This window comes from Arachis ipaensis, chromosome B08, assembly GCF_000816755.2.
Source record: "Arachis ipaensis cultivar K30076 chromosome B08, Araip1.1, whole genome shotgun sequence".
Lineage (NCBI taxonomy): Eukaryota > Viridiplantae > Streptophyta > Magnoliopsida > Fabales > Fabaceae > Arachis > Arachis ipaensis.
Window position 1 is genome coordinate 5,917,454 of NC_029792.2, and position 18,761 is coordinate 5,936,214.

The window sequence follows — 18,761 nt, forward strand, 5'->3', positions numbered from 1 at the left end:
GATCGTTGATGACTTGATGGTCGAAAGTCGAAACATAACTAACAACTTAAACAATAATAATAAGTTAATAACTACACAAAGAAGGTAAAATATTGTAGTACTTGAGCATCAAATTAAACCAATAAGGATATCGTAGTAACAAAATATTTGGAGATTATACATAAAATTTATATTTATTTAAACCTTATTACTGTTAATGTACCAAAAATAGTAATAGTTAATTAAACATCAACGTTGCAACTCTGCACAAGTGAAAGCTTTAACCCCGGACTTGCCAGCTTCACCTCCGGAGCCGAAGCTCCGACGGCATTATCCCGGTCGCCGCCGACGAACTTGATGTATGCCGGGCAGTTGGCGTACACGTGGTACCTCCCGGAGACCCATGTCCCCACCTTCCACTTAACCCTTCCGTTGACCTTAACGTTGACCAGCACATCACCAGCATTCTGGTCCTGCTGCAACGGCTCCAACAGAAACGGCGACACAGGCACGGCGTTACCGTACAGAAACGGCGACCAAACAGTGACGTCACGATGGCCCTGGTAGGACGGCGGAAGCTGGGTGGCGAGGGAGATCTGCTGGCCGCGGTAGGAGGCATAGACGTCGAGCTTGGTGTAGTATATGCCTATGCGCTGGTTTGGATTGAAGGATGTGAGGGTTACTTGCATGGTGGTGGTGAGGGTGTTCGGGGTTGGTATGGCGGCGCCGGTGGTGGAGAAGTTGAAGGTGTAGACGGTGGCGTCTTGGAGAATGAAGCGTGGCTTGGTTGGACGAAGGATGATCCATATGAGGAAGATCACGAGGAGTACGAGGAAGATGAATCCGAGGATTCCGGCGAGTATTTGGCGGTTGAGCTGGTGGTTATCGTCGTCGTCATGATGGGGGCATTCCTTCTTCGACATGGTTAGTTGTGTTTTAGAATATGTGTTATTATTAGTGTCTGTGTTGTGTTTGTGAAAATGCTTCAACCACGTTAAAAGCGGTTTTTTTTTTATGATGATGATTGATGATGTTGTTGTTGGTAGTATGATGGTCGAAGGTTGAAAGATTAAAGGGAAGTGAAAAAAGAAAGCGTGTGTTGCTTTGCTTCTAATGGACTCACTCACTCACCAATCTCAGAAAGAGAATGTTTTCTAACAATCTAGAGTGTGCATTATTTATAGGCAAAAACACCATTAATAACATTAGATAAAGGTTACTGTTACTCACCGTGGTGAAAGGGGAGGATGATTAGAGAGTCTACTATAAGAATTAGGATTAGAAAATATATCTATGAAGAATATTGTCTCTGGTATTTATAAATTTTAGTGGCTAAAAATATAGAGAGAATCATTGTTGATTTTGTTTTGGTTTGTGGGATATGATCCCGATTAAATTGCTTTTTGTATATAAATCATAACTAAATTAAAATTGGTAAACAATAATTTAATCAAATATGATCAATTTGAATATTCTCGATCTATTTTTATATAAAATCAACTTCACATAAATAATAATGTCAAGGACACTTTTGGTCAGTTTTGGAAGGAATCTAACTTATTTTATTCAATAACCACTAATAAATTAAGAAAAGAGAAATAAAAATGTAAAGAACAAGTATTTTTATTAATTATTATTAAAAAATGACACATTTTTTTCTTTATCGAAATGCATATGATGTGGGTATGTTGTTATGTGTATATACAATATAGTTATAATTTTCACTTTTTTTTTGTTATTTTATCATAATTAATTAATCATGAATAGTAATGATGTAGTCACTTAGGGTGCACATAATAGTTGTATTTTTTTTTTCACAATATTTCTGAACTTAATAGGTTAAGAATTAATCTGTTGAAGATATGAACTTTATTTAAGAATTTGTTATTAGCCAATGAATTATTGTATGCACAAAGCAGAATTCGAACTTCCCAACACTTACTTAAGTGGACGAATGAGCTGACCATTCGACCAACCTAAGTTTGTTGATGATAGTTGTATTTAAAGAAGAGTGAATAACACGTAGCAGCTATACAAAGAAGGTTCTTGTAGCAGAATTTTAGCATTAAACCAGGGTGCACGTCAGCCTTACAATTGTGAGGTTTTTCACCTACTATGGTAGAATTGGTTGTAAATGAGTTGGTAAAATAAACATATTTAAAATAAAAAATAAAGCAGTTAGGGACAAACTTATTAGGAAAAGTGATAGTGATTTGATTTCAACAAAGACTTGACTTTGGGCTTGTATATTCATATATGTAAACATGAGCTTCTATCATACGGTGAGTTTTCTTTTTTGCTTGCATAAATATTCAACTACAGATGTATTTATTTAAATTTTGTATTAGTCTTCAATGCCAGTTACTATCAACATTCAATTTACTAGCATTAACTAATCAAGATTCAATAATGAATTTGGCTTTACATATATAAATTGAAATCCCACCTGCATATATAGTTGGAAATATATATCCAGGTATAATGTAGGAACTGAATTATGACATATATTCACATTCACCACCATACCTAATAGTTTAACTTTATGGTTTTTGCTTACATTGGTGCCAACTGCCAAAGGTACATGTTCCTATGTGAATAAAGATGTACGAGCTATAATGAAATTTACATATATGAAATTTAAGTACTATACCTCGAATTGCATTAAAATCATATATGCGTAGTAGTATTCTCCATGCAAAAATGATTCGTTGACTTGGACAAGTTTTTAACTTGCAATTAAATTCTGCTTGAAAAGAGTACCTAAAACATGAAGTAGTACTTACTACTCACTGCATGATTTATAAATTCAATTGCTATAAATAAATACTATCATGAGCTTCTTCTGCTTATATAATTTAGCCACAGACAGTTTTTATTTAAAAAAAATGGCGAATTGAATTATATACAAGGCAACAAACTTATGCCAATTTGTATAGAAATAATTATTTTAATCAGGGAAGTGAATTCATGCAGAAGTAAACAAACTAACTCAACAAAACATAAGGTTAGATGTCAAATCATCAAATAAAGGATAAGAAATCTTCATTACCTCATAAGGGACATTAAAGAAAGGGCAAACCATAGAAATATGGGGTGGATAAGCATAAAGCAATTGCCTTGTTAATGTATATTTATGTATATTATATGAGAATAATATTACCATGGTCTTAAACACTTAACAATCAGTTGCATATATGAAATATCACTCAATGGCTGATATTATTTTAGGGGTACATAAACATTGATACTACAATTTATTTTATGCAACTTGTCACCAAATTATCTTAACAAGTGAATTTTAACCCGATGCTCTGTTCAGTAACTTATTATGTATGTATGGTGTAAATTGATGATGGATCAAGAATAATTTATAAGGAATATATATACCAGAATATGATGTAGCTTATGTGGGGCAGGAGGTTAAATTTAGACAATGTTCCTTATAGAATAGCGTTGCCCTAAAAATTTATAAGGGTTTGACTTAAACACCATGTTGAAGGTGAATAAACTTGTTTGCTAGTGGAGACAATCAGCATACACACCCATAAAGAATTTGCTAAAAGGCATGCATCGGATCCAGGGAAATGGTGGTAGGGTATTATAGTCACAAATTAGAGTCTCACATATAGGTCCATGATCCTAGTGTAGAAATCTAGAATAAGAATTCCAATTATGTAAGAAACCAACATTATTAGTTTTTAGTTTCTTATTATGCAATTGCTTCCAAATTTTCTTTTCCTTTTTTGTTCAAGTGCAAGGTTGAATCATGAAATCACTTTGCTAAAGAAGATGAGCTTTTTTAGAACTCAATTATACTTTGCCTCAAAAGTCATTGGTTAAGTGCAACCACTAAGAAATAGAGGTATGAAAATTCTCATTTGCTGCCAAATTCGTATTAACTGTTAAGCTATGGATGTTGGAAATTGAATAATGTAAGGCAGGGTCCAATGATAGGAGGTTTGCTGAAATTTTCAGTCACATTCAAAGACCACACTAATGTCTGAGAAGGAATACATTGAAAGGCATGCAGATACAAAGAGACAATGGCATCGTTTTCCAATGTTCCTAGTGTTCAAGGGGGACCTTTTTCCAACGCATCATGATGAACGAAAAATTATGTGAAAACCCAGGTGGTTTTTACGCTAACTAATCAAATTTGTATGTATTGTAAACTATAAACTCAGATTTCTAATAATCTCATACTTTGTACCCAACAAAATTTGATTAGATAGAGGTAGACAGAGAAACGAACTTAGTGGGACCTTGACAGCCCATATAGTTGTCATCTTAGATTAGATTCATAATATTATTAATCATTATTATGACATTGGATGGTGGGTGGAAGTGGGTGATGGATAAGTGTGGGAAAACAACCGCTTAGTCCCAAATTTGCCTTACCTTTCAAGGTAGACATGTAGGCCTTTAGGAAAATTTGTACGCAAATCGTGTCCTTCTAATGCATGGCCACTTTCTCCGCCCACTTTTTGCATGATTCGTTATATTTTGATGATATTGTGGTCGTCAACGTGACTATACTCTGTTCTTATAATCACAACCAAATCATACTGAACTCTCTTTTTCCTCGTAGATGCATTGCTAAAAGACTGAAGATAGCTTTGGTGGATTTGATAGATACCATGCTCATCTATGTGTTGGAAGAGGAGCTCGAGTTCTTGGGAGATCTAAGGCTCATAAACCCGTTGTTTTGACTCTAATGATTTTGATCAAAGTGTCACGTTGGATTTATTGTTGCAAGAATAATGCTAGAAAACTTACATTTTCTTTAGCCAACATCAACTAACTATTTTAAAATTATTTTATTTATTTTAAATTCTAGACCATAAATTATAAATTCTTAATTCTAAACATTACTTTATAAACCCTAAAACAATCCTTCAAAAAATGAGAACTATTAGAATTATAAAGAAATAACTAATACTGACTAAGTAAAAATTAATTTCCTATACTTTTGTTTATTGTAAATTTCTTAGTCCATTTATTTAGACATCCTCAAGTTTTAAGATCTATTAAATTGCTAGTGTATTGGATTTGGAGGAATGGCTAGTAGGTGATTATTATTGTTTTTGCTATTAAATTGGGGCTAAGCCCAGAAAAAGAAACCTAAATACATACTAAGCAAGACAAGGTAACCCCTTGTTTGATCATCTATTAGAGTATTAGCAACTTCTCTAAGAGGTAAATCCCAAAAGTAAAAGCCTGGGTAATTCTAAACTTTTTCGAACTAGACAATCTGCACATCTATTGTCATTGTCTTTTCTGTAAATATATACAAAAAGAATATCCCAAGTCTGTTTTTTTTTTTTCTCCAATGGTTAATGTTTCTGATCAAGGCATTAGGATGCTTGCTAAGATACAAAACTCTTCCTAATTTTCTATTACTGTTTTTGCTTAACTTTCGCAAAAGCATAAGTTGGAACACTTGGGCTTCCATTGACCTTTTACTGGGTCGAGCCCCTCTCATATTCGGCTTCATCACGTGCAACAAAACGTTTGCGATTAAAATGTCCTAGTCATTTATAACTCTAATGAAGGATTTGAATTTTAAACCTGATAAAAATATCCACTAAACACCCAAACTAGTCCCAGAAATTTCTAAAATACCAAATTTGGATATATAATTTAAAATATGGCATAACACAAATCTCTTGGTATCTTCGCCTTAATATACCAGGATACCAACCCCTCCTTATAAGTAAGGTAGAACAGGAGTAGAACAGGCTTTAAACAATACATGCTTATACAATACTCTCTCCCCGAACTAACCGACAATACATGCATTTGAACCTATACCTGTATAATTCCAACGTTAATGCTTATGAAACTCGAGTGTGAAGGCCTTTACTATTCCAATTTACAACATTCCCAGGGTACAAAAGGTGGCGTATAAGAACTTCCAATTTGTGAAAGTAAATCAAGGTGATGCCAAATACTTCTTTCATAAAATGATTCAAAATCAGGGGAACATACAACAATGCCAAAGCAATATAAGAATAAAGCAAAGAAACTCACATGATGATACTTTATTGTTGAGAGATTCCAGTAGCCAGAAATAAATTAGAAGTGAAAGCATATGATAAGAAGGAATCCATTACAATACATAATCATCACCTTAGGAATGTAGCTGCCATTTGGAAGATAGTAGTCTAGAACAAATAACAACAAAGATTATTTGTTGTTAGGGACACCATTCTTTGATTCAAGCTTGATTATTTGAAAAAGATTTTCAAATTACCTAGATATTCAATAACCTTTAGTTAGCCTATTACCATAACCATCACTTAACTTTAAGAAAGAAAAAAAAAAAAGGCGGTCGTTTTTGGGTGGGGGAGGTGGGGAATCAACCAGCCAAGTACAACCTTTCCATTCCCTTCATTATTTGCATCTGATCTGACCCCTGAAAACAAGAACCTACAAATAAATGGCTCTAGCATTTGTTCTAGATTATCTGAAAACTATTTTATCTATCAAACCAACTGCAGTCGGGCAGTGGATCTGAATGAATGGAGATTGGAGAATCAAAATTGACAATCACAATATCTAACAGTGAATAGAGTAACGGAATCACAGCTCTATCAACTTACCAGAATAAACAACAAAGTCTTGACCCACTAGATGAAGTTTGTTACATGGAAAAGACATTTCATAAAAGGGCAAGGGGACTTCTTAGTTTTGATGAAGAACTAAAGCAATTATCACTTCGGCTGCACATCAGCCTGGCAATTGTTCACGTGTTCATTCCATAATAGTGGTGGTACATGTACTCTTATGCTAAGGCCTCTGTGGCTGGACTCCACCAATAATGTAATTTTACATTACTAAGTGTTAGATTGTTAACCTTGACTATTGGGATAGGCTTGTTATATGGCAGGACTTCAGTCGGGATTCAACTTATCCAATAATAGGGCCTTAATGTATGTAAGGAATCATCCCATTTATTACGTATAGAATTCTCTTTTTCCATCTATTATCTGAAAGTTTTTTTTACCGTCATCTAAATAAATGTATCAACTATAAGCATCAAATGTTAAAAGACCACCAATTCCTAATTCTTTAGACTTCAGAAGAAATAAAAAACACACCAGCATTTTATTAAAGATTAATTCATAAAGTCGCGATCATGCCCAAGACAACTAATGAATAAACACAAAAACCCAACTCAAGAAGAAGGGGAGAAAACTGACCAATTGTCGCCAATGGGTCTTAGGTGTTATTCCTCCAATCTCTAAATCAACAGCAAGCCCCAATTTCGTACTCAATTCATAAAAATAAATAGCCGCAAGCATAAGAACTGTCATACTGTTGGATACCAGCTTCAACAGGTTAATGATCCCTCCTATAGGACTAACCAAACCATCCCAAATACACGAACTTGATATCCATGCATAGCCAGATCCGGCACAGTGAAAGAACTGAAGGTCTTTCAATAACTTCATCATCATCATCCCTTAACCATCCCAAATACTCGATTTTGACATTTTTCTTTTGAGTTAATTAAAGGGGATGAAGAGGGCAGGGCAACAACAAATATGACTATTTTACCCAATAATCAATAGGCCTTCAATTTGTTACCAGGAAACACTCTGCAGAAAATAACTATTACAATCCAATATATTCTTCTAACCTCTAAGATATAAAAGGGGACATACCAAATAACAGCAAAGCCTTTGTGCCACTAAATGGCATTGGCTATATGTATCATATGATGGCATAGTGTCCTATCATACATTCATGCTTATAATTAAATTCTGTAAGATAGAAACAGGGAGATGCCGAAACTCTAGATAAACTATAATGATATTACTACAACATGTTCAGAGGATCCAATGTAACAGAAAAATACAAAAGTAGGTCTCAAAGCTTTGTTAATTTCAGAATAATATAAACTGCATTTGCCGTTATGTGATCAACCTCTATTCGGAAGAATACCAAGAAAACAGCCAAAACCATGCCTAGAAATGCATTTACCACTCGACAGATTATTTTCATTCTATCCCAATAGGCAATACATACCTCAAGACAATGCATAGTCATGGTGACATAAAGAAAGGCATAGATTAATTTACTTAAAATTGATATAGCCAAATGATATTTTTCCCTCTCATAGTATTATGAAAATTGACAAGCGAATAGTTTGTCATAATCTATTAGTTGAACCTATCAACAGACAAACCATAACCAACAATATAAGTTAGTTGCTACAGTCATCGTAATAGACCATTGACTCCCTCAATGAACCAGAGCATACCATCTGAGAATACATCACTTGCTTCCCTCTCTGTGTCTCTCATCTCTAATAAACATACAAACGTGCAAATTTCTTCTATCACGCATATTTCCAAATCTCAATGCACTTGAAAAGGAACCAAAATGCCAAAAAATTACGCGAATTATATACAACCATACTATTAATAAACTAACCAACAATATCCAATTCAAATCCTACGAAAAAAAGCACTTGAAAACACAAATCACTAAGGCACAAAATTAAACCATTATACCAATTTGAATTTAGATTTTTCCTCCTTTCCTCAAACCTAGGGTTTCAAAAAAACTGTTCAGTCAAGTCCACACCTGGCACTCCCTGGATCCGCCGACAAGCTGACCGGAGGAGGATTTCGACGTTAAGCCCACGGGAACCTTCCGGCAGAGAACCTTGAGCACGCGCGGCCTGAACCGCCACGAACCGGATCGGAAGGATGCGGAAGCCAGCAGCTGCACGTCGAACGTAACGGAGCCACTCGACTTCTCGGCGTTCAAATCGGTCACGGCGCGTGGCTCGAGGTAAGCGTCGACGGCAACCAAGGTTGCGTTGAGCGTGTTCTCGGACCTGGTGTCCTGCTTGAACGGCGGTAGCTGCGAGTCGGCAAGGTAGTTAGAGTGGTAGAAGAGGGAAGGGCGAAGCACGTTATAGGTAACGGACATCTTGTGGTTATTGTTGCGGAGGAGGAAGGTGAGGTGCCACGTGGCGGAGACGGTTTGTGCTGTTGTGGAGAAGTTCTGGACGGAGAAGGTGGTGATGGTGAAGTGAGGGAGGGAAGGGCGGAGGACGAGCCAGGTGATAATGAGGACGACACCGAAGACGACGGCGAGGCAGATCATGGTGGCGATGAAGGCGCGGAAGAAGGAGCGGGAAGGGGAGTAGCGCTGTTGGTAGGGTTGGGGATTGTAGTACTGAGGATGGGGCTGGTAGGGAGGAGGTGCGGCGTAGGGGTAGGCGGTGGTGGATGGCGGTGGCGGTTGGCCACCGTTAGGGTGGTTGAAGGGTGGGGCCGGGTAACCGGTGGCGGTTCTAGAAGGTTCTTGCATTGATCTGAGCTGAGGTGAAGTTAAGTGAGTGAATAGTGAATTAGTGAGCAAGGAAAGAGAATGTGTTTGGATTTGGGGATTTAATTTCAAATTTTAATTTTAATTGAATTTCATTTTCATTTCATATCTCACGTCAACAACGGAACGCGCTTGTTACTTGTTGGGTGTAACGGCAAGGTTCTCAGGATTCCTTCAGTAAGAAGGAATAAAACAAACAACACAACCTATATTTTACAAGATGGTTCTTGATCTTTTCAGTAAATAGTAGTATTTATATTTATACTTGGCCTAAACTTTTGGCTTAGGATAAAGCTGTTATTTGATTGGGAACGGGGTGGACTGGACGGTGGTGCACAGATAAAGTTAACAGTTGCATATTCTTTAGGGGAAAACCACAATAAAATAAGTACATTTCCTTTTCACATCGATATTGGTTAGTGCTTGATCCATTTGGCAAAAGGCATCCAAAAATCGTCGCTTGCATTCAAGTTAGATCCTTTTTTATGTATTATTATTCATATTCAGACGCGTAAATATTAATGCCCGTTTAAAAATGGAAAAAGCTAATCCAGGATTTAGAATAAATCACAATAAAATAATTCTGTAAATCTTTGAAGAGTTTGGGCCCAGATTTGTGAAAGCCCAATCGTACTTTAAATGTGCAATCAACCCATGTGATCACGTCCTCCGGGCCTTTCTAACGCAAAAGGACAGATTATGACAAAAAAAAAAAATGAAAGAAAGAATCTACATTTGGGGCATGGGAATTAGGAGTGGGGACTTGAGAGTAGAGGTGAGCACAGGTAGCGGGTACCCGATTATCCGTCCGAATTCGAACCGAATTAATTAAATTGGTTCTGAAATTAACAGGTAATTGGATCCAACCCGAACCAAATCAATGGCTTTTGTTAGTGATTGATTCGGGTATCGGTTTTGGGGGTGCGGAACCCGAACCAACCTGCGAATCCGATTATATATATATATATATATATGGCTTTTTCATTAGACAATGATTATTCATTATTAATATGTTTGGATTTTAATGAGTTTAGTTTTTAATGTAGGAAAAGTCTAGGGGGCAGCAACTTTTGTGTTTTTTGGCCAGCACTTAACCATCAAAATAAAAGTGAGTGATCTCCCACCATTAGATGTAATCTCACACCATTAAAAATACTATTGATGGCTAATTGATTGTTACAAAATAACAAAATTGCTGCCCCCTAGCATTCCTCTTTAATGTATTTGGTGTTTAACATGTTTGGATTATTTCTATTGATGTTACATGTTTATTGTATTTGTTAAATTTTTAAGATAAAAATTTGGTTTTTTTTTTTTAATAAATTTCAAAATCATCGGTACTCAATTACCCGAACCGAACTAATCCGTTTTTAATCGGTTTAGTTTGGTTCAGATACATGTACAAAAAAATACAAATTTAAATCAAACCGAACCAATTATATTTTGATCGGTTCGATTTTAATTTTACCATAAATCTAAACTAAATCGACCCGTGTTCACTCCTACTTGAGAGTGTGTTGACCATAAACAAGGTCGTGGTGTTTCAGATGAAATTATTGTAGGCCAACGAAAAACAAATTAAAGAATTGATTATTGTCCAATAATGAAATTGATGACTTATGAATGACATTGAAAGATACTCGTTTTTACATATGTTTGTAGTTTTATTTAATTGATGACTTATGAATGATTTTATTCTATTTTCCCCTAACATTGAATAAGGATGTTTACAATTAACAAGAAATTGGCATGTTCATAGAAACATACTTGAGCAAAGAGATACAAATACACTTGGCCTCTCGGCTTTCGAGGAAATGCTTGAGAGTCAAATACTAAATAGAATTGCATCACCGGCTCTTATATGTAATTTGGTTTCCTGTTAAGTGGCATTTGATTAAGTATGTGTTTGAATTGTGGTCTGTGAAACTGAAATTTGAATAAAAATAATTTTATAATAATGTCAAATAAAAAATTAATAAAAAATATAAATAATAAATAATAAAAAAGTTCATATAGAAAGAAATAATAAGAATTCTATAAATAATGCAATAACATGTATAAAGGATAAAATTGATAAAAGAAAAATAAATGTTGAATGTAGTGGCTAAAAGCCCGTTAGTACAACGGAGAAGCTAGAAATGATTTTTTTTTGTGACTGAACATAACATAAAAAAAATACCTAAGAGAAAGAGTAACACTCCTCTCTAATAATAATGTCTAAATTATTAGGGGATTGTAACCACTCTAGGTACACCTGCTTGTTTAAAGCAGCAGTCTTAGCCATTAAATCAGCCGCTCTGTTTGCTGTACGCTGGATGAGCACTAAAGTAGCTGTCCAATTGCGCTGAAGCATCTCTTTGATTTTGTCAAGCAGATCAGAGTCATTCGTAATCATGCTGGTTGTGCCTCGCGAAACAAGAAGAAATGCATCAAGATTATCAGTTTCACATATGACCTCTTTACACTCGCAATCCCAAGCCATAACAAGCCCTCTCCAAATAGCATGAAGCTCACAAGAGAGAACACTAGAAAGAGGTATACTGGCAGAACAACCTTTCATCCAAATTCCCATGCTGTCTCTAATAATACATCCAAAGCCCGCTAATTGCCCATTTTCAAAAACGCTTGCATCGCAGTTCACTTTACAGACATTCATTGGAGGTGGTTCCCAGTTATATTGCAAAGAGGAAGGAATAATATGTTTTTGATTGGTAACAACCTTAGAGAAATCGCGAGCAGCATGTTGAACTAAGTGAACAATTTTCTCCTTACTCCATGAATCATCTTGATGGAAGATGTCATTGTTCCTATCCCTCCAAATCCACCAAAAGGCCGCTGCAAAGAGAAACTCATTTTTGTTGAGGTTAGAACGAATCCAAGACACAAAATCCAAACTAGAGTCCTCAGCGGTCATTCCCAAATTTAAGCTAATCCAAATCTGACGAGCTTTTTGGCAAGTCCTAAAGCAGTGGTTAATATCCTCTAGAGCAAGATAACATCGCTGACAAAAATCAGAAGTAGCAAGACCTCTTTGAAACCGGTAACTAGCTGTGGGAACTCCGTTGTTGAGACAAAGCCAAAGCAGACACTTTATCTTCTCCGGTATTCTCAAGCGCCAAAGCCAAAGCCAATTTTCATTATCGTTCCAGCCAAATTTCTTCTTCAATAGCCATTCATACCCGCTTTTAGTCGAGTAGGTGAGAGTATTTGAGTTTGTCCAAAACCAACCTGTTTTATCTCCTGCCTGCTTGATAGGATCAAAGAGCATCAAATCAAGTTTAACTTCTTTCGGAATCATTGTGCAAAGAATATCCCACCGCCAAGAAGCTAGAAATGATTGCTTCTTATAAATGTGATTTTGTGAACAAAATCACTTCTGCGTTTGTAGAGAAGAAAATTAGCCAAACCAAAAAATAATTTTGTGAATAAAATTACTTCTGCGTTTGTAGAGAAAAAAATTAACCAAACTACAAATTGAAGCGTGATTTTTCTCTTCAAACATGATTGTCAAACACACCCTAAACATAGTGACCGCTAATATATTCTAATCTACACAAGTTTTTCTTTGATTTTTTTCCCAGAAAAAGTTAACGTAGATGGGTTAAAACAATAAAAGTTCAACTATTATATACGAACATGGAATTGTCATCACATTTTTTTTAATATTCAAGAAAAGTAGTCCATCCATTCAAACGTTAGGGGAAAAAGGTATTACATCCCCATACAAATTAAATCCTATTTAGTTGATAATTATTAAATAATAATTTAATCAAATATATTAAATCATCTAACAATTTTTAATTATCAATTTCGTATATAAATAACTGTATCTGAATTTTCAATATTTTTTTCATTGAAAGCCTACAACATGGTTGGTTCATCATAGGAAATACAACTTGTTCATACCCTAACCCAACGTTAAGGTCCAGAGCCAAATAGGATAAAAAGGCCCAATTCATAGATTGGCATCTCCACATAACCGACCTCATCACAAGAGGTCAGATTAGACACAAGCTCTACCCTAAAGAGGTTGGGATCGAAGATTAGCTAGCAGATAACACTCATTCAAATAAGTAAACTGCCCCTAAAATCTCTCAACTCACTTCCAAGAGCCATATCTCAACTTCCCTAAGATAAAGGGATGGCTATCCTCCTTAAAAGGTGGAACTACTCTAACGGTGGTTATTGGTTCACCACTATAAATACACTGACACCCCTCAGGTATCTCTAAGTTCCAATATTCTCCAAACTTGCTTAGACCCTTGCTGACTTAGGCATCGGAGTGTCTTTGCAGGTACCACCCCCCTCCCATTCTCTCTCACGCACACAAGTCGGACGGAGGCTCCCAGACGCCAACCTAGTCAAAGGGCTCCCTTCTTTAGACGATTGGGAAAACCCAACGAGTCCAGCCCACTAATCTCCGGTTACCCATTGTAACATTGGCGCCGTTGTTGGGGACCCGAGAGATCAACTAGTAATGGCGGACAATTCACCCGAAGATGGCCACACAGCGTCCGATTCTGAGCAAGAGAATTTGGGCATTGGGAACAACGACGCGGACATAGCCACCCACCAAGGGGTGAACAACCAGCATAGAGAAGGTACATCTGGGTTGAAAGACCCGAAGGCAAACTCTTCTGAAGGGCGCGAATCAGGAAAGGAAGGACAAACCCATGCAACGAATTTCATGGGATTGTTCCATGGCCACCAAGGGCGCCTGGAGCAGCTGGAGAAGGAGTTAGAACGACAACGAGAGGCATAGAGGAACTTGAGGAATGAGATAGAGCGACGAAAAGAGTTAGAAGAAAAGCTCTTAAGGCTGGAGTCCGCGCTCAAAAGTCGAAGCTCCCGTAGCGACCGAGAAGATTCCCCCTTGGGAGGAGAAGACCCGTTCAGTGAGGACATAATGAGGGCAAAAGTTTCGAGGAACTTCAAAAGTCCTGATATGGACCTCTACGACGGGACCACGGATCCAAAGCATCATTTAAGCAACTTCAAAAGTCGGATGTACTTGGCCGACGCCTCCGATGCTACTCGCTGCAAGCCTTTCCCAACCACCTTGACGAAAGCAGCGATGAAGTGGTTCGACAGTCTTTCCCCAAAGTCAGTCACTAGCTTCGACGACCTCTCGCGAAAGTTCTTGATGCGATTCTCCATCCAGAAGGACAAAGTAAAGCACGCACCGAGCCTACTGGGAGTAAAACAGGAGGTCGGAGAATCCTTAAGGGACTACATGGAAAGGTTCAACAAAGCATGCTTGGAGATTCAAGACCTGTCCACAGAGGCAGTAATTATGGGCCTAGTAAATGGACTCAGAGAAGGTCCCTTCTTCCAGTCCATATCGAAAAGGCACCCGACCTCCTTAAGTGATGTACAGGAAAGAGCCGAGAAGTACATCAACATGGAGGAAAACGCCAGACCGTGAGAGCCAAACTGGCGACTTGGACACTCTCACTCATCGAAAGAGAAAGTAAGAGAGCCCAAGAAAAAAGAGGAAGTTGGCCCTGAAAGGCCTAGGAGATATCACTCTTATACTCCTCTAAGAGTTTTCCTAGTTGACGTATACAGGGAAATTTGCCATACTGAAAGGCTACCACCCCCTAGACCCATCAAAAACAAAAAGGGGAAGGGGGAGAGTCGTGGCAACTACTGTGAGTACCATAAGATATATGGTCACTCAACAAATGATTGTTACGACCTTAAAAATGTGATAGAAAAGCTGGCCAGGAAAGGTCGGCTTGATAGATATCTCATGGAAAGGTCGGACAATCATGGAAAAAGAAAGCGAGATGATGATGACCGAAGGGATCCACCACCACAGACTCCGGAAAGACATATACATATGATCTCAGGGGGATTCGGGGGAGGTGGCCTCACAAAGTCATCTCGCAAGAGACACTTGAAGGAAGTCTACCAGGTCGGGAGCGAAGTTCCCGACCTCCCAACTATCTCCTTCACCAAAGAAGATAGGCAAGGAATCATTCCTGGACATGACAATCCAGTGGTGATCACCATGGTTCTTGCCAATGCCCATCTTCACAGAATCCTGGTAGATCATGGGAGCTCAGCCGACATCCTTTTCAAACCAGCATTCGATAAGCTGGGGTTGGATGAAAAGGAGTTAAGAGCTTATCCTGACACCCTGTATGGACTGGCGGATACACCAATAAAACCACTGGGATTCATACCCCTCCACACGACTTTTGGAAAAGGAGCGAAATCCAAAACTCTGAGCATCGACTTCATAGTCATCGATGTGGGATCCGCCTATAATGCTCTAATAGGCAGGACCACCCTAAATAGGCTCAGAGCAGTGGTGTCCACCCTGCACCTGTGCATGAAATTCCTAACGTCAGAGGGGATAGCAACCATCAGGAGAGATCAGAAACTGGCAAGGAAGTGCTACAACGAAAGCCTGAACCTGGGAGGAAAGGGCAAGGAAGTTCACACCATAGAGCTCGGCGGAGTCAGAGCCAAAGAAGAGCTGTGGCCGCAACCAGTGGAAAAAACTGAAGAAGTACAAGTTGGAAAGGAGGAAGGAAAAAACACCAACATAGGGGCCAGCTTAAGGGGAGACCTGAAACAGAGGCTGATAAAGCTCCTACAAGATAATTCCGACCTCTTCGCCTGGAAAGCTTCTGACATGCCAGGGATAGATCCCAAACTCATGTCCCACAAGCTTTCAGTATACCCCGGATCGCGACCTGTACAGCAACGAAGATGGAAGCTCGGACCAGAACGGGCTCAAGTGGTGGAAGAGCAAGTACAAGCCCTCTTAGAAGCCGGCTTCATCAAAGAGGTCAAGTACCCAGCATGGCTGGCAAATGTAGTGCTGGTCAAGAAAGAAAACGGCAAATGGAGGATGTGCGTCGACTACACTGACCTGAACAAGGCGTGTCCCAAAGACCCATATCCACTTCCAAACATTGATACCTTGGTAGACTCCAGCTCGGGGTATCAATACTTGTCGTTCATGGATGCGTACTCGAGATACAATCAAATCCCGATGTACAAGCCGGATCAAGAAAAAACATCATTCATCACGCCCAGGCAAACTATTGCTATGTGGTCATGCCTTTTGTATTAAAAAATACGGGAGCCACATATCAAAGGCTGATGAATAAGGTGTTTGCTCCTCACCTTGGGAATTTAATGGAAGTCTACGTGGACAACATGCTAGTAAAAACCAAGGAGGAGACCGACCTCTTGACAGATCTCTCGCAAGTCTTCAACACCATAAGGTTGCATGGGATGAGGTTGAATCCTGCAAAGTGCACCTTCGCGGTAGAGGCTGAAAAATTTCTGGGGTTTATGCTGACACAAAGGAGGATTGAAACAAAGCCCGACAAGTGTAACGCAGTCTTAGAAATGAAAAGCCCGACTTGCCTAAGGGAGGTCCAACAGTTGAATGGCCGACTTGCTGCTCTCTCCACGTTCTTGGCAAGATCAGCACTAAGATCCCTACCACTCTTCTCTCTACTAAGGAAAGGATGTCAGCTCGAATGGACTCCTGAGTGCAAAGAAGCATTTCAAGAGTTCAAAAGGTTTCTAAGCCAACCTCCAATTCTGACCCGACCTGTAGTCGGGGAAGAACTCGTCTTGTATTTGTCCGTAGCAGACAAAGCTGTAGCATCAGCTCTAATACGGGAAGACGAGGTCGGACAGCATCCTATATACTTCACCAGTAAAGTTCTATAAGGCCCTGAACTAAGATATCAAAAACTGGAGAAGTTTGCATACTCCTTAGTGGTAGCCTCACAAAGGCTACGACCTTATTTTCAAGCCCATACAGTAAGGGTACGAATAAACCAGCCCATGAAGCAAATCCTTCAGAAGACGGGTATTGCAGGCAGAATGGTTCAATGGGCAATAGAGCTCTCCGAGTTCGACCTGAAGTATGAAACTTGGACGGCAATCAAAACCCAATGCCTCACCGACTTCGTAGCAGAATATGCCGGAGATCAAGAGGAAGAATCCGCTACATGGGAGCTATATGTAGACGGATCCTCAAACAAAATAGGAAGCGGTGCAGACATAATACTTGTCAACAAAGGGGGAATGCAAATAGAAGTCTCCCTCAAATTTGAATTCCCAGCTTCCAACAATTAGGCAGAATATGAAGCCTTGATTGCAGGATTAAATCTGGCAGAAGAAGTTAGTGCAACAAAAGTAGTGATATTCAGCAACTCACAGGTGGTGACCTCCCAAATAAATGGAGAGTATCAGGCTAAAGACCCCAACATGAAGAGATACTTGGACAAAACCTTGGAGCATCTTAGGCACTTCGCATAAACCAAGGTCAAACATATAACTCGGGATCTCAACAGCAGAGTAGACGCCATCTCCAAGCTAGCAAGTACCAAGCCAGGGGGGAATAATAGAAGCTTAATCCAAGAAACTCTCCAAGAGCTCTCTGTGGCAAAAACAGAGGCCAAGCAAGATGTCCTTGAAGTCTCTGGATTAGACCTCGGATGGATGAACCCTCTAATCGAATACCTAAAATTCAACATCCTACCCAAGGAGGAAAAAGAGGCCAAGAAAATCCGGAAGGAAGCACAAAACTACACTTTGCTGAAAAACATCCTCTATAAAAGGGGATTATCAACACCATTATTAAAGTGCGTCCCAACCTCAAGGACAATAGAAGTCTTAGAAGAGGTCCACAATGGTATCTGCAGAAACCATCTCAGAGCTAGGTCATTAGCCAGAAAGGTCATCCGAGCTGGGTTCTATTGACCAACCTTGCAGAAAGATACCACAGAATTCATGAAGTGTCAGCCATGCCAAATGCATGCAAACTTCCACGTCGCTTCCCCCGAGGAGCTCATTAGCATAACTTCTCCATGGCCTTTCGCAAAATGGGGATTGGATTTGTTAGGACCCTTTCCCCAGGCGCCTGGACAAGTAAAATACCTGATAGTGGGGGTAGATTACTTCACCAAGTGGATCGAGGCAGAACCATTGGCCACCATCACTGCCCAGAGAAGTCGGAAGTTTCTCTACAAAAATATTATCACAAGGTGTGGAGTACCTCACTCCATTACCACTGATAATGGCACTCAGTTCACCGACTCAACCTTCAGAAACCTAGTAGCCAGTATAAAGATCAAACATCAGTTTACCTCAGTAGAACATCCACAAGCGAATGGGCAGGCCGATGCAGCTAACAAAGTCATACTGGCAGGGTTGAAGAAAAGGTTGCAAGATGCGAAGGGAGCCTGGGCTGAAGAACTCCCACAAGTACTATGGGCTTATTGGACTACACCTCAGTCTGCCACAGGGGAAACACCGTTCCGACTTACTTACGGCATAGAAGCCATGATACCAGTTGAAATCAACGAGAAAAGTCCAAGGGTAAGCTTCTACAACGAGGTAGGAAACATACAGGGGCACAAAGAAGAACTTGAGCTACTCCCTGAAATCCGAGAACAAACCCA

The 18,761-nt window shown here is 39.0% G+C and overlaps 3 protein-coding genes across 7 annotated transcripts; 1 reads left to right on the plus strand and 2 right to left on the minus strand.

The window, feature by feature from the left end:
* On the minus strand, positions 114-1,277 carry LOC107611820 (NDR1/HIN1-like protein 12). Its single transcript, XM_016313710.2, has one exon. It carries the CDS (start codon positions 900-902, stop codon positions 222-224), a length of 681 nt encoding a protein of 226 aa, XP_016169196.1. The 5' UTR covers positions 903-1,277; the 3' UTR covers positions 114-221.
* LOC107614267 (uncharacterized protein At1g08160) lies at positions 2,468-9,554 on the minus strand. 5 transcript variants are annotated; one of them, XR_002351806.1, is made up of 3 exons: positions 8,572-9,553; positions 7,182-7,580; positions 5,595-6,232 (listed from the first exon to the last, which is right to left on the minus strand). XR_002351806.1 is itself a non-coding variant. In XM_021108712.1 (3 exons), the coding sequence occupies exons 1-3, from the start codon at positions 9,304-9,306 to the stop codon at positions 6,229-6,231; spliced, it is 777 nt and encodes a 258-aa protein (XP_020964371.1). In that variant the 5' UTR covers positions 9,307-9,554; the 3' UTR covers positions 5,595-6,228. The 5 variants fall into 5 exon arrangements, 4 of the variants coding, with proteins under 4 accessions (XP_020964372.1, XP_020964371.1, XP_020964370.1 ...); XM_021108712.1 differs by lacking the exon at positions 7,182-7,580 and adding an exon at positions 6,357-6,394 and having other exon boundaries at positions 8,572-9,554; XM_021108713.1 differs by lacking the exons at positions 5,595-6,232; positions 7,182-7,580 and adding an exon at positions 2,468-2,739 and having other exon boundaries at positions 8,572-9,554.
* LOC107610382 lies at positions 15,167-17,022 on the plus strand. Its single transcript, XM_016312441.1, has 2 exons — positions 15,167-16,278; positions 16,437-17,022. Exons 1-2 carry the CDS (start codon positions 15,167-15,169, stop codon positions 17,020-17,022), a joined length of 1,698 nt encoding a protein of 565 aa, XP_016167927.1.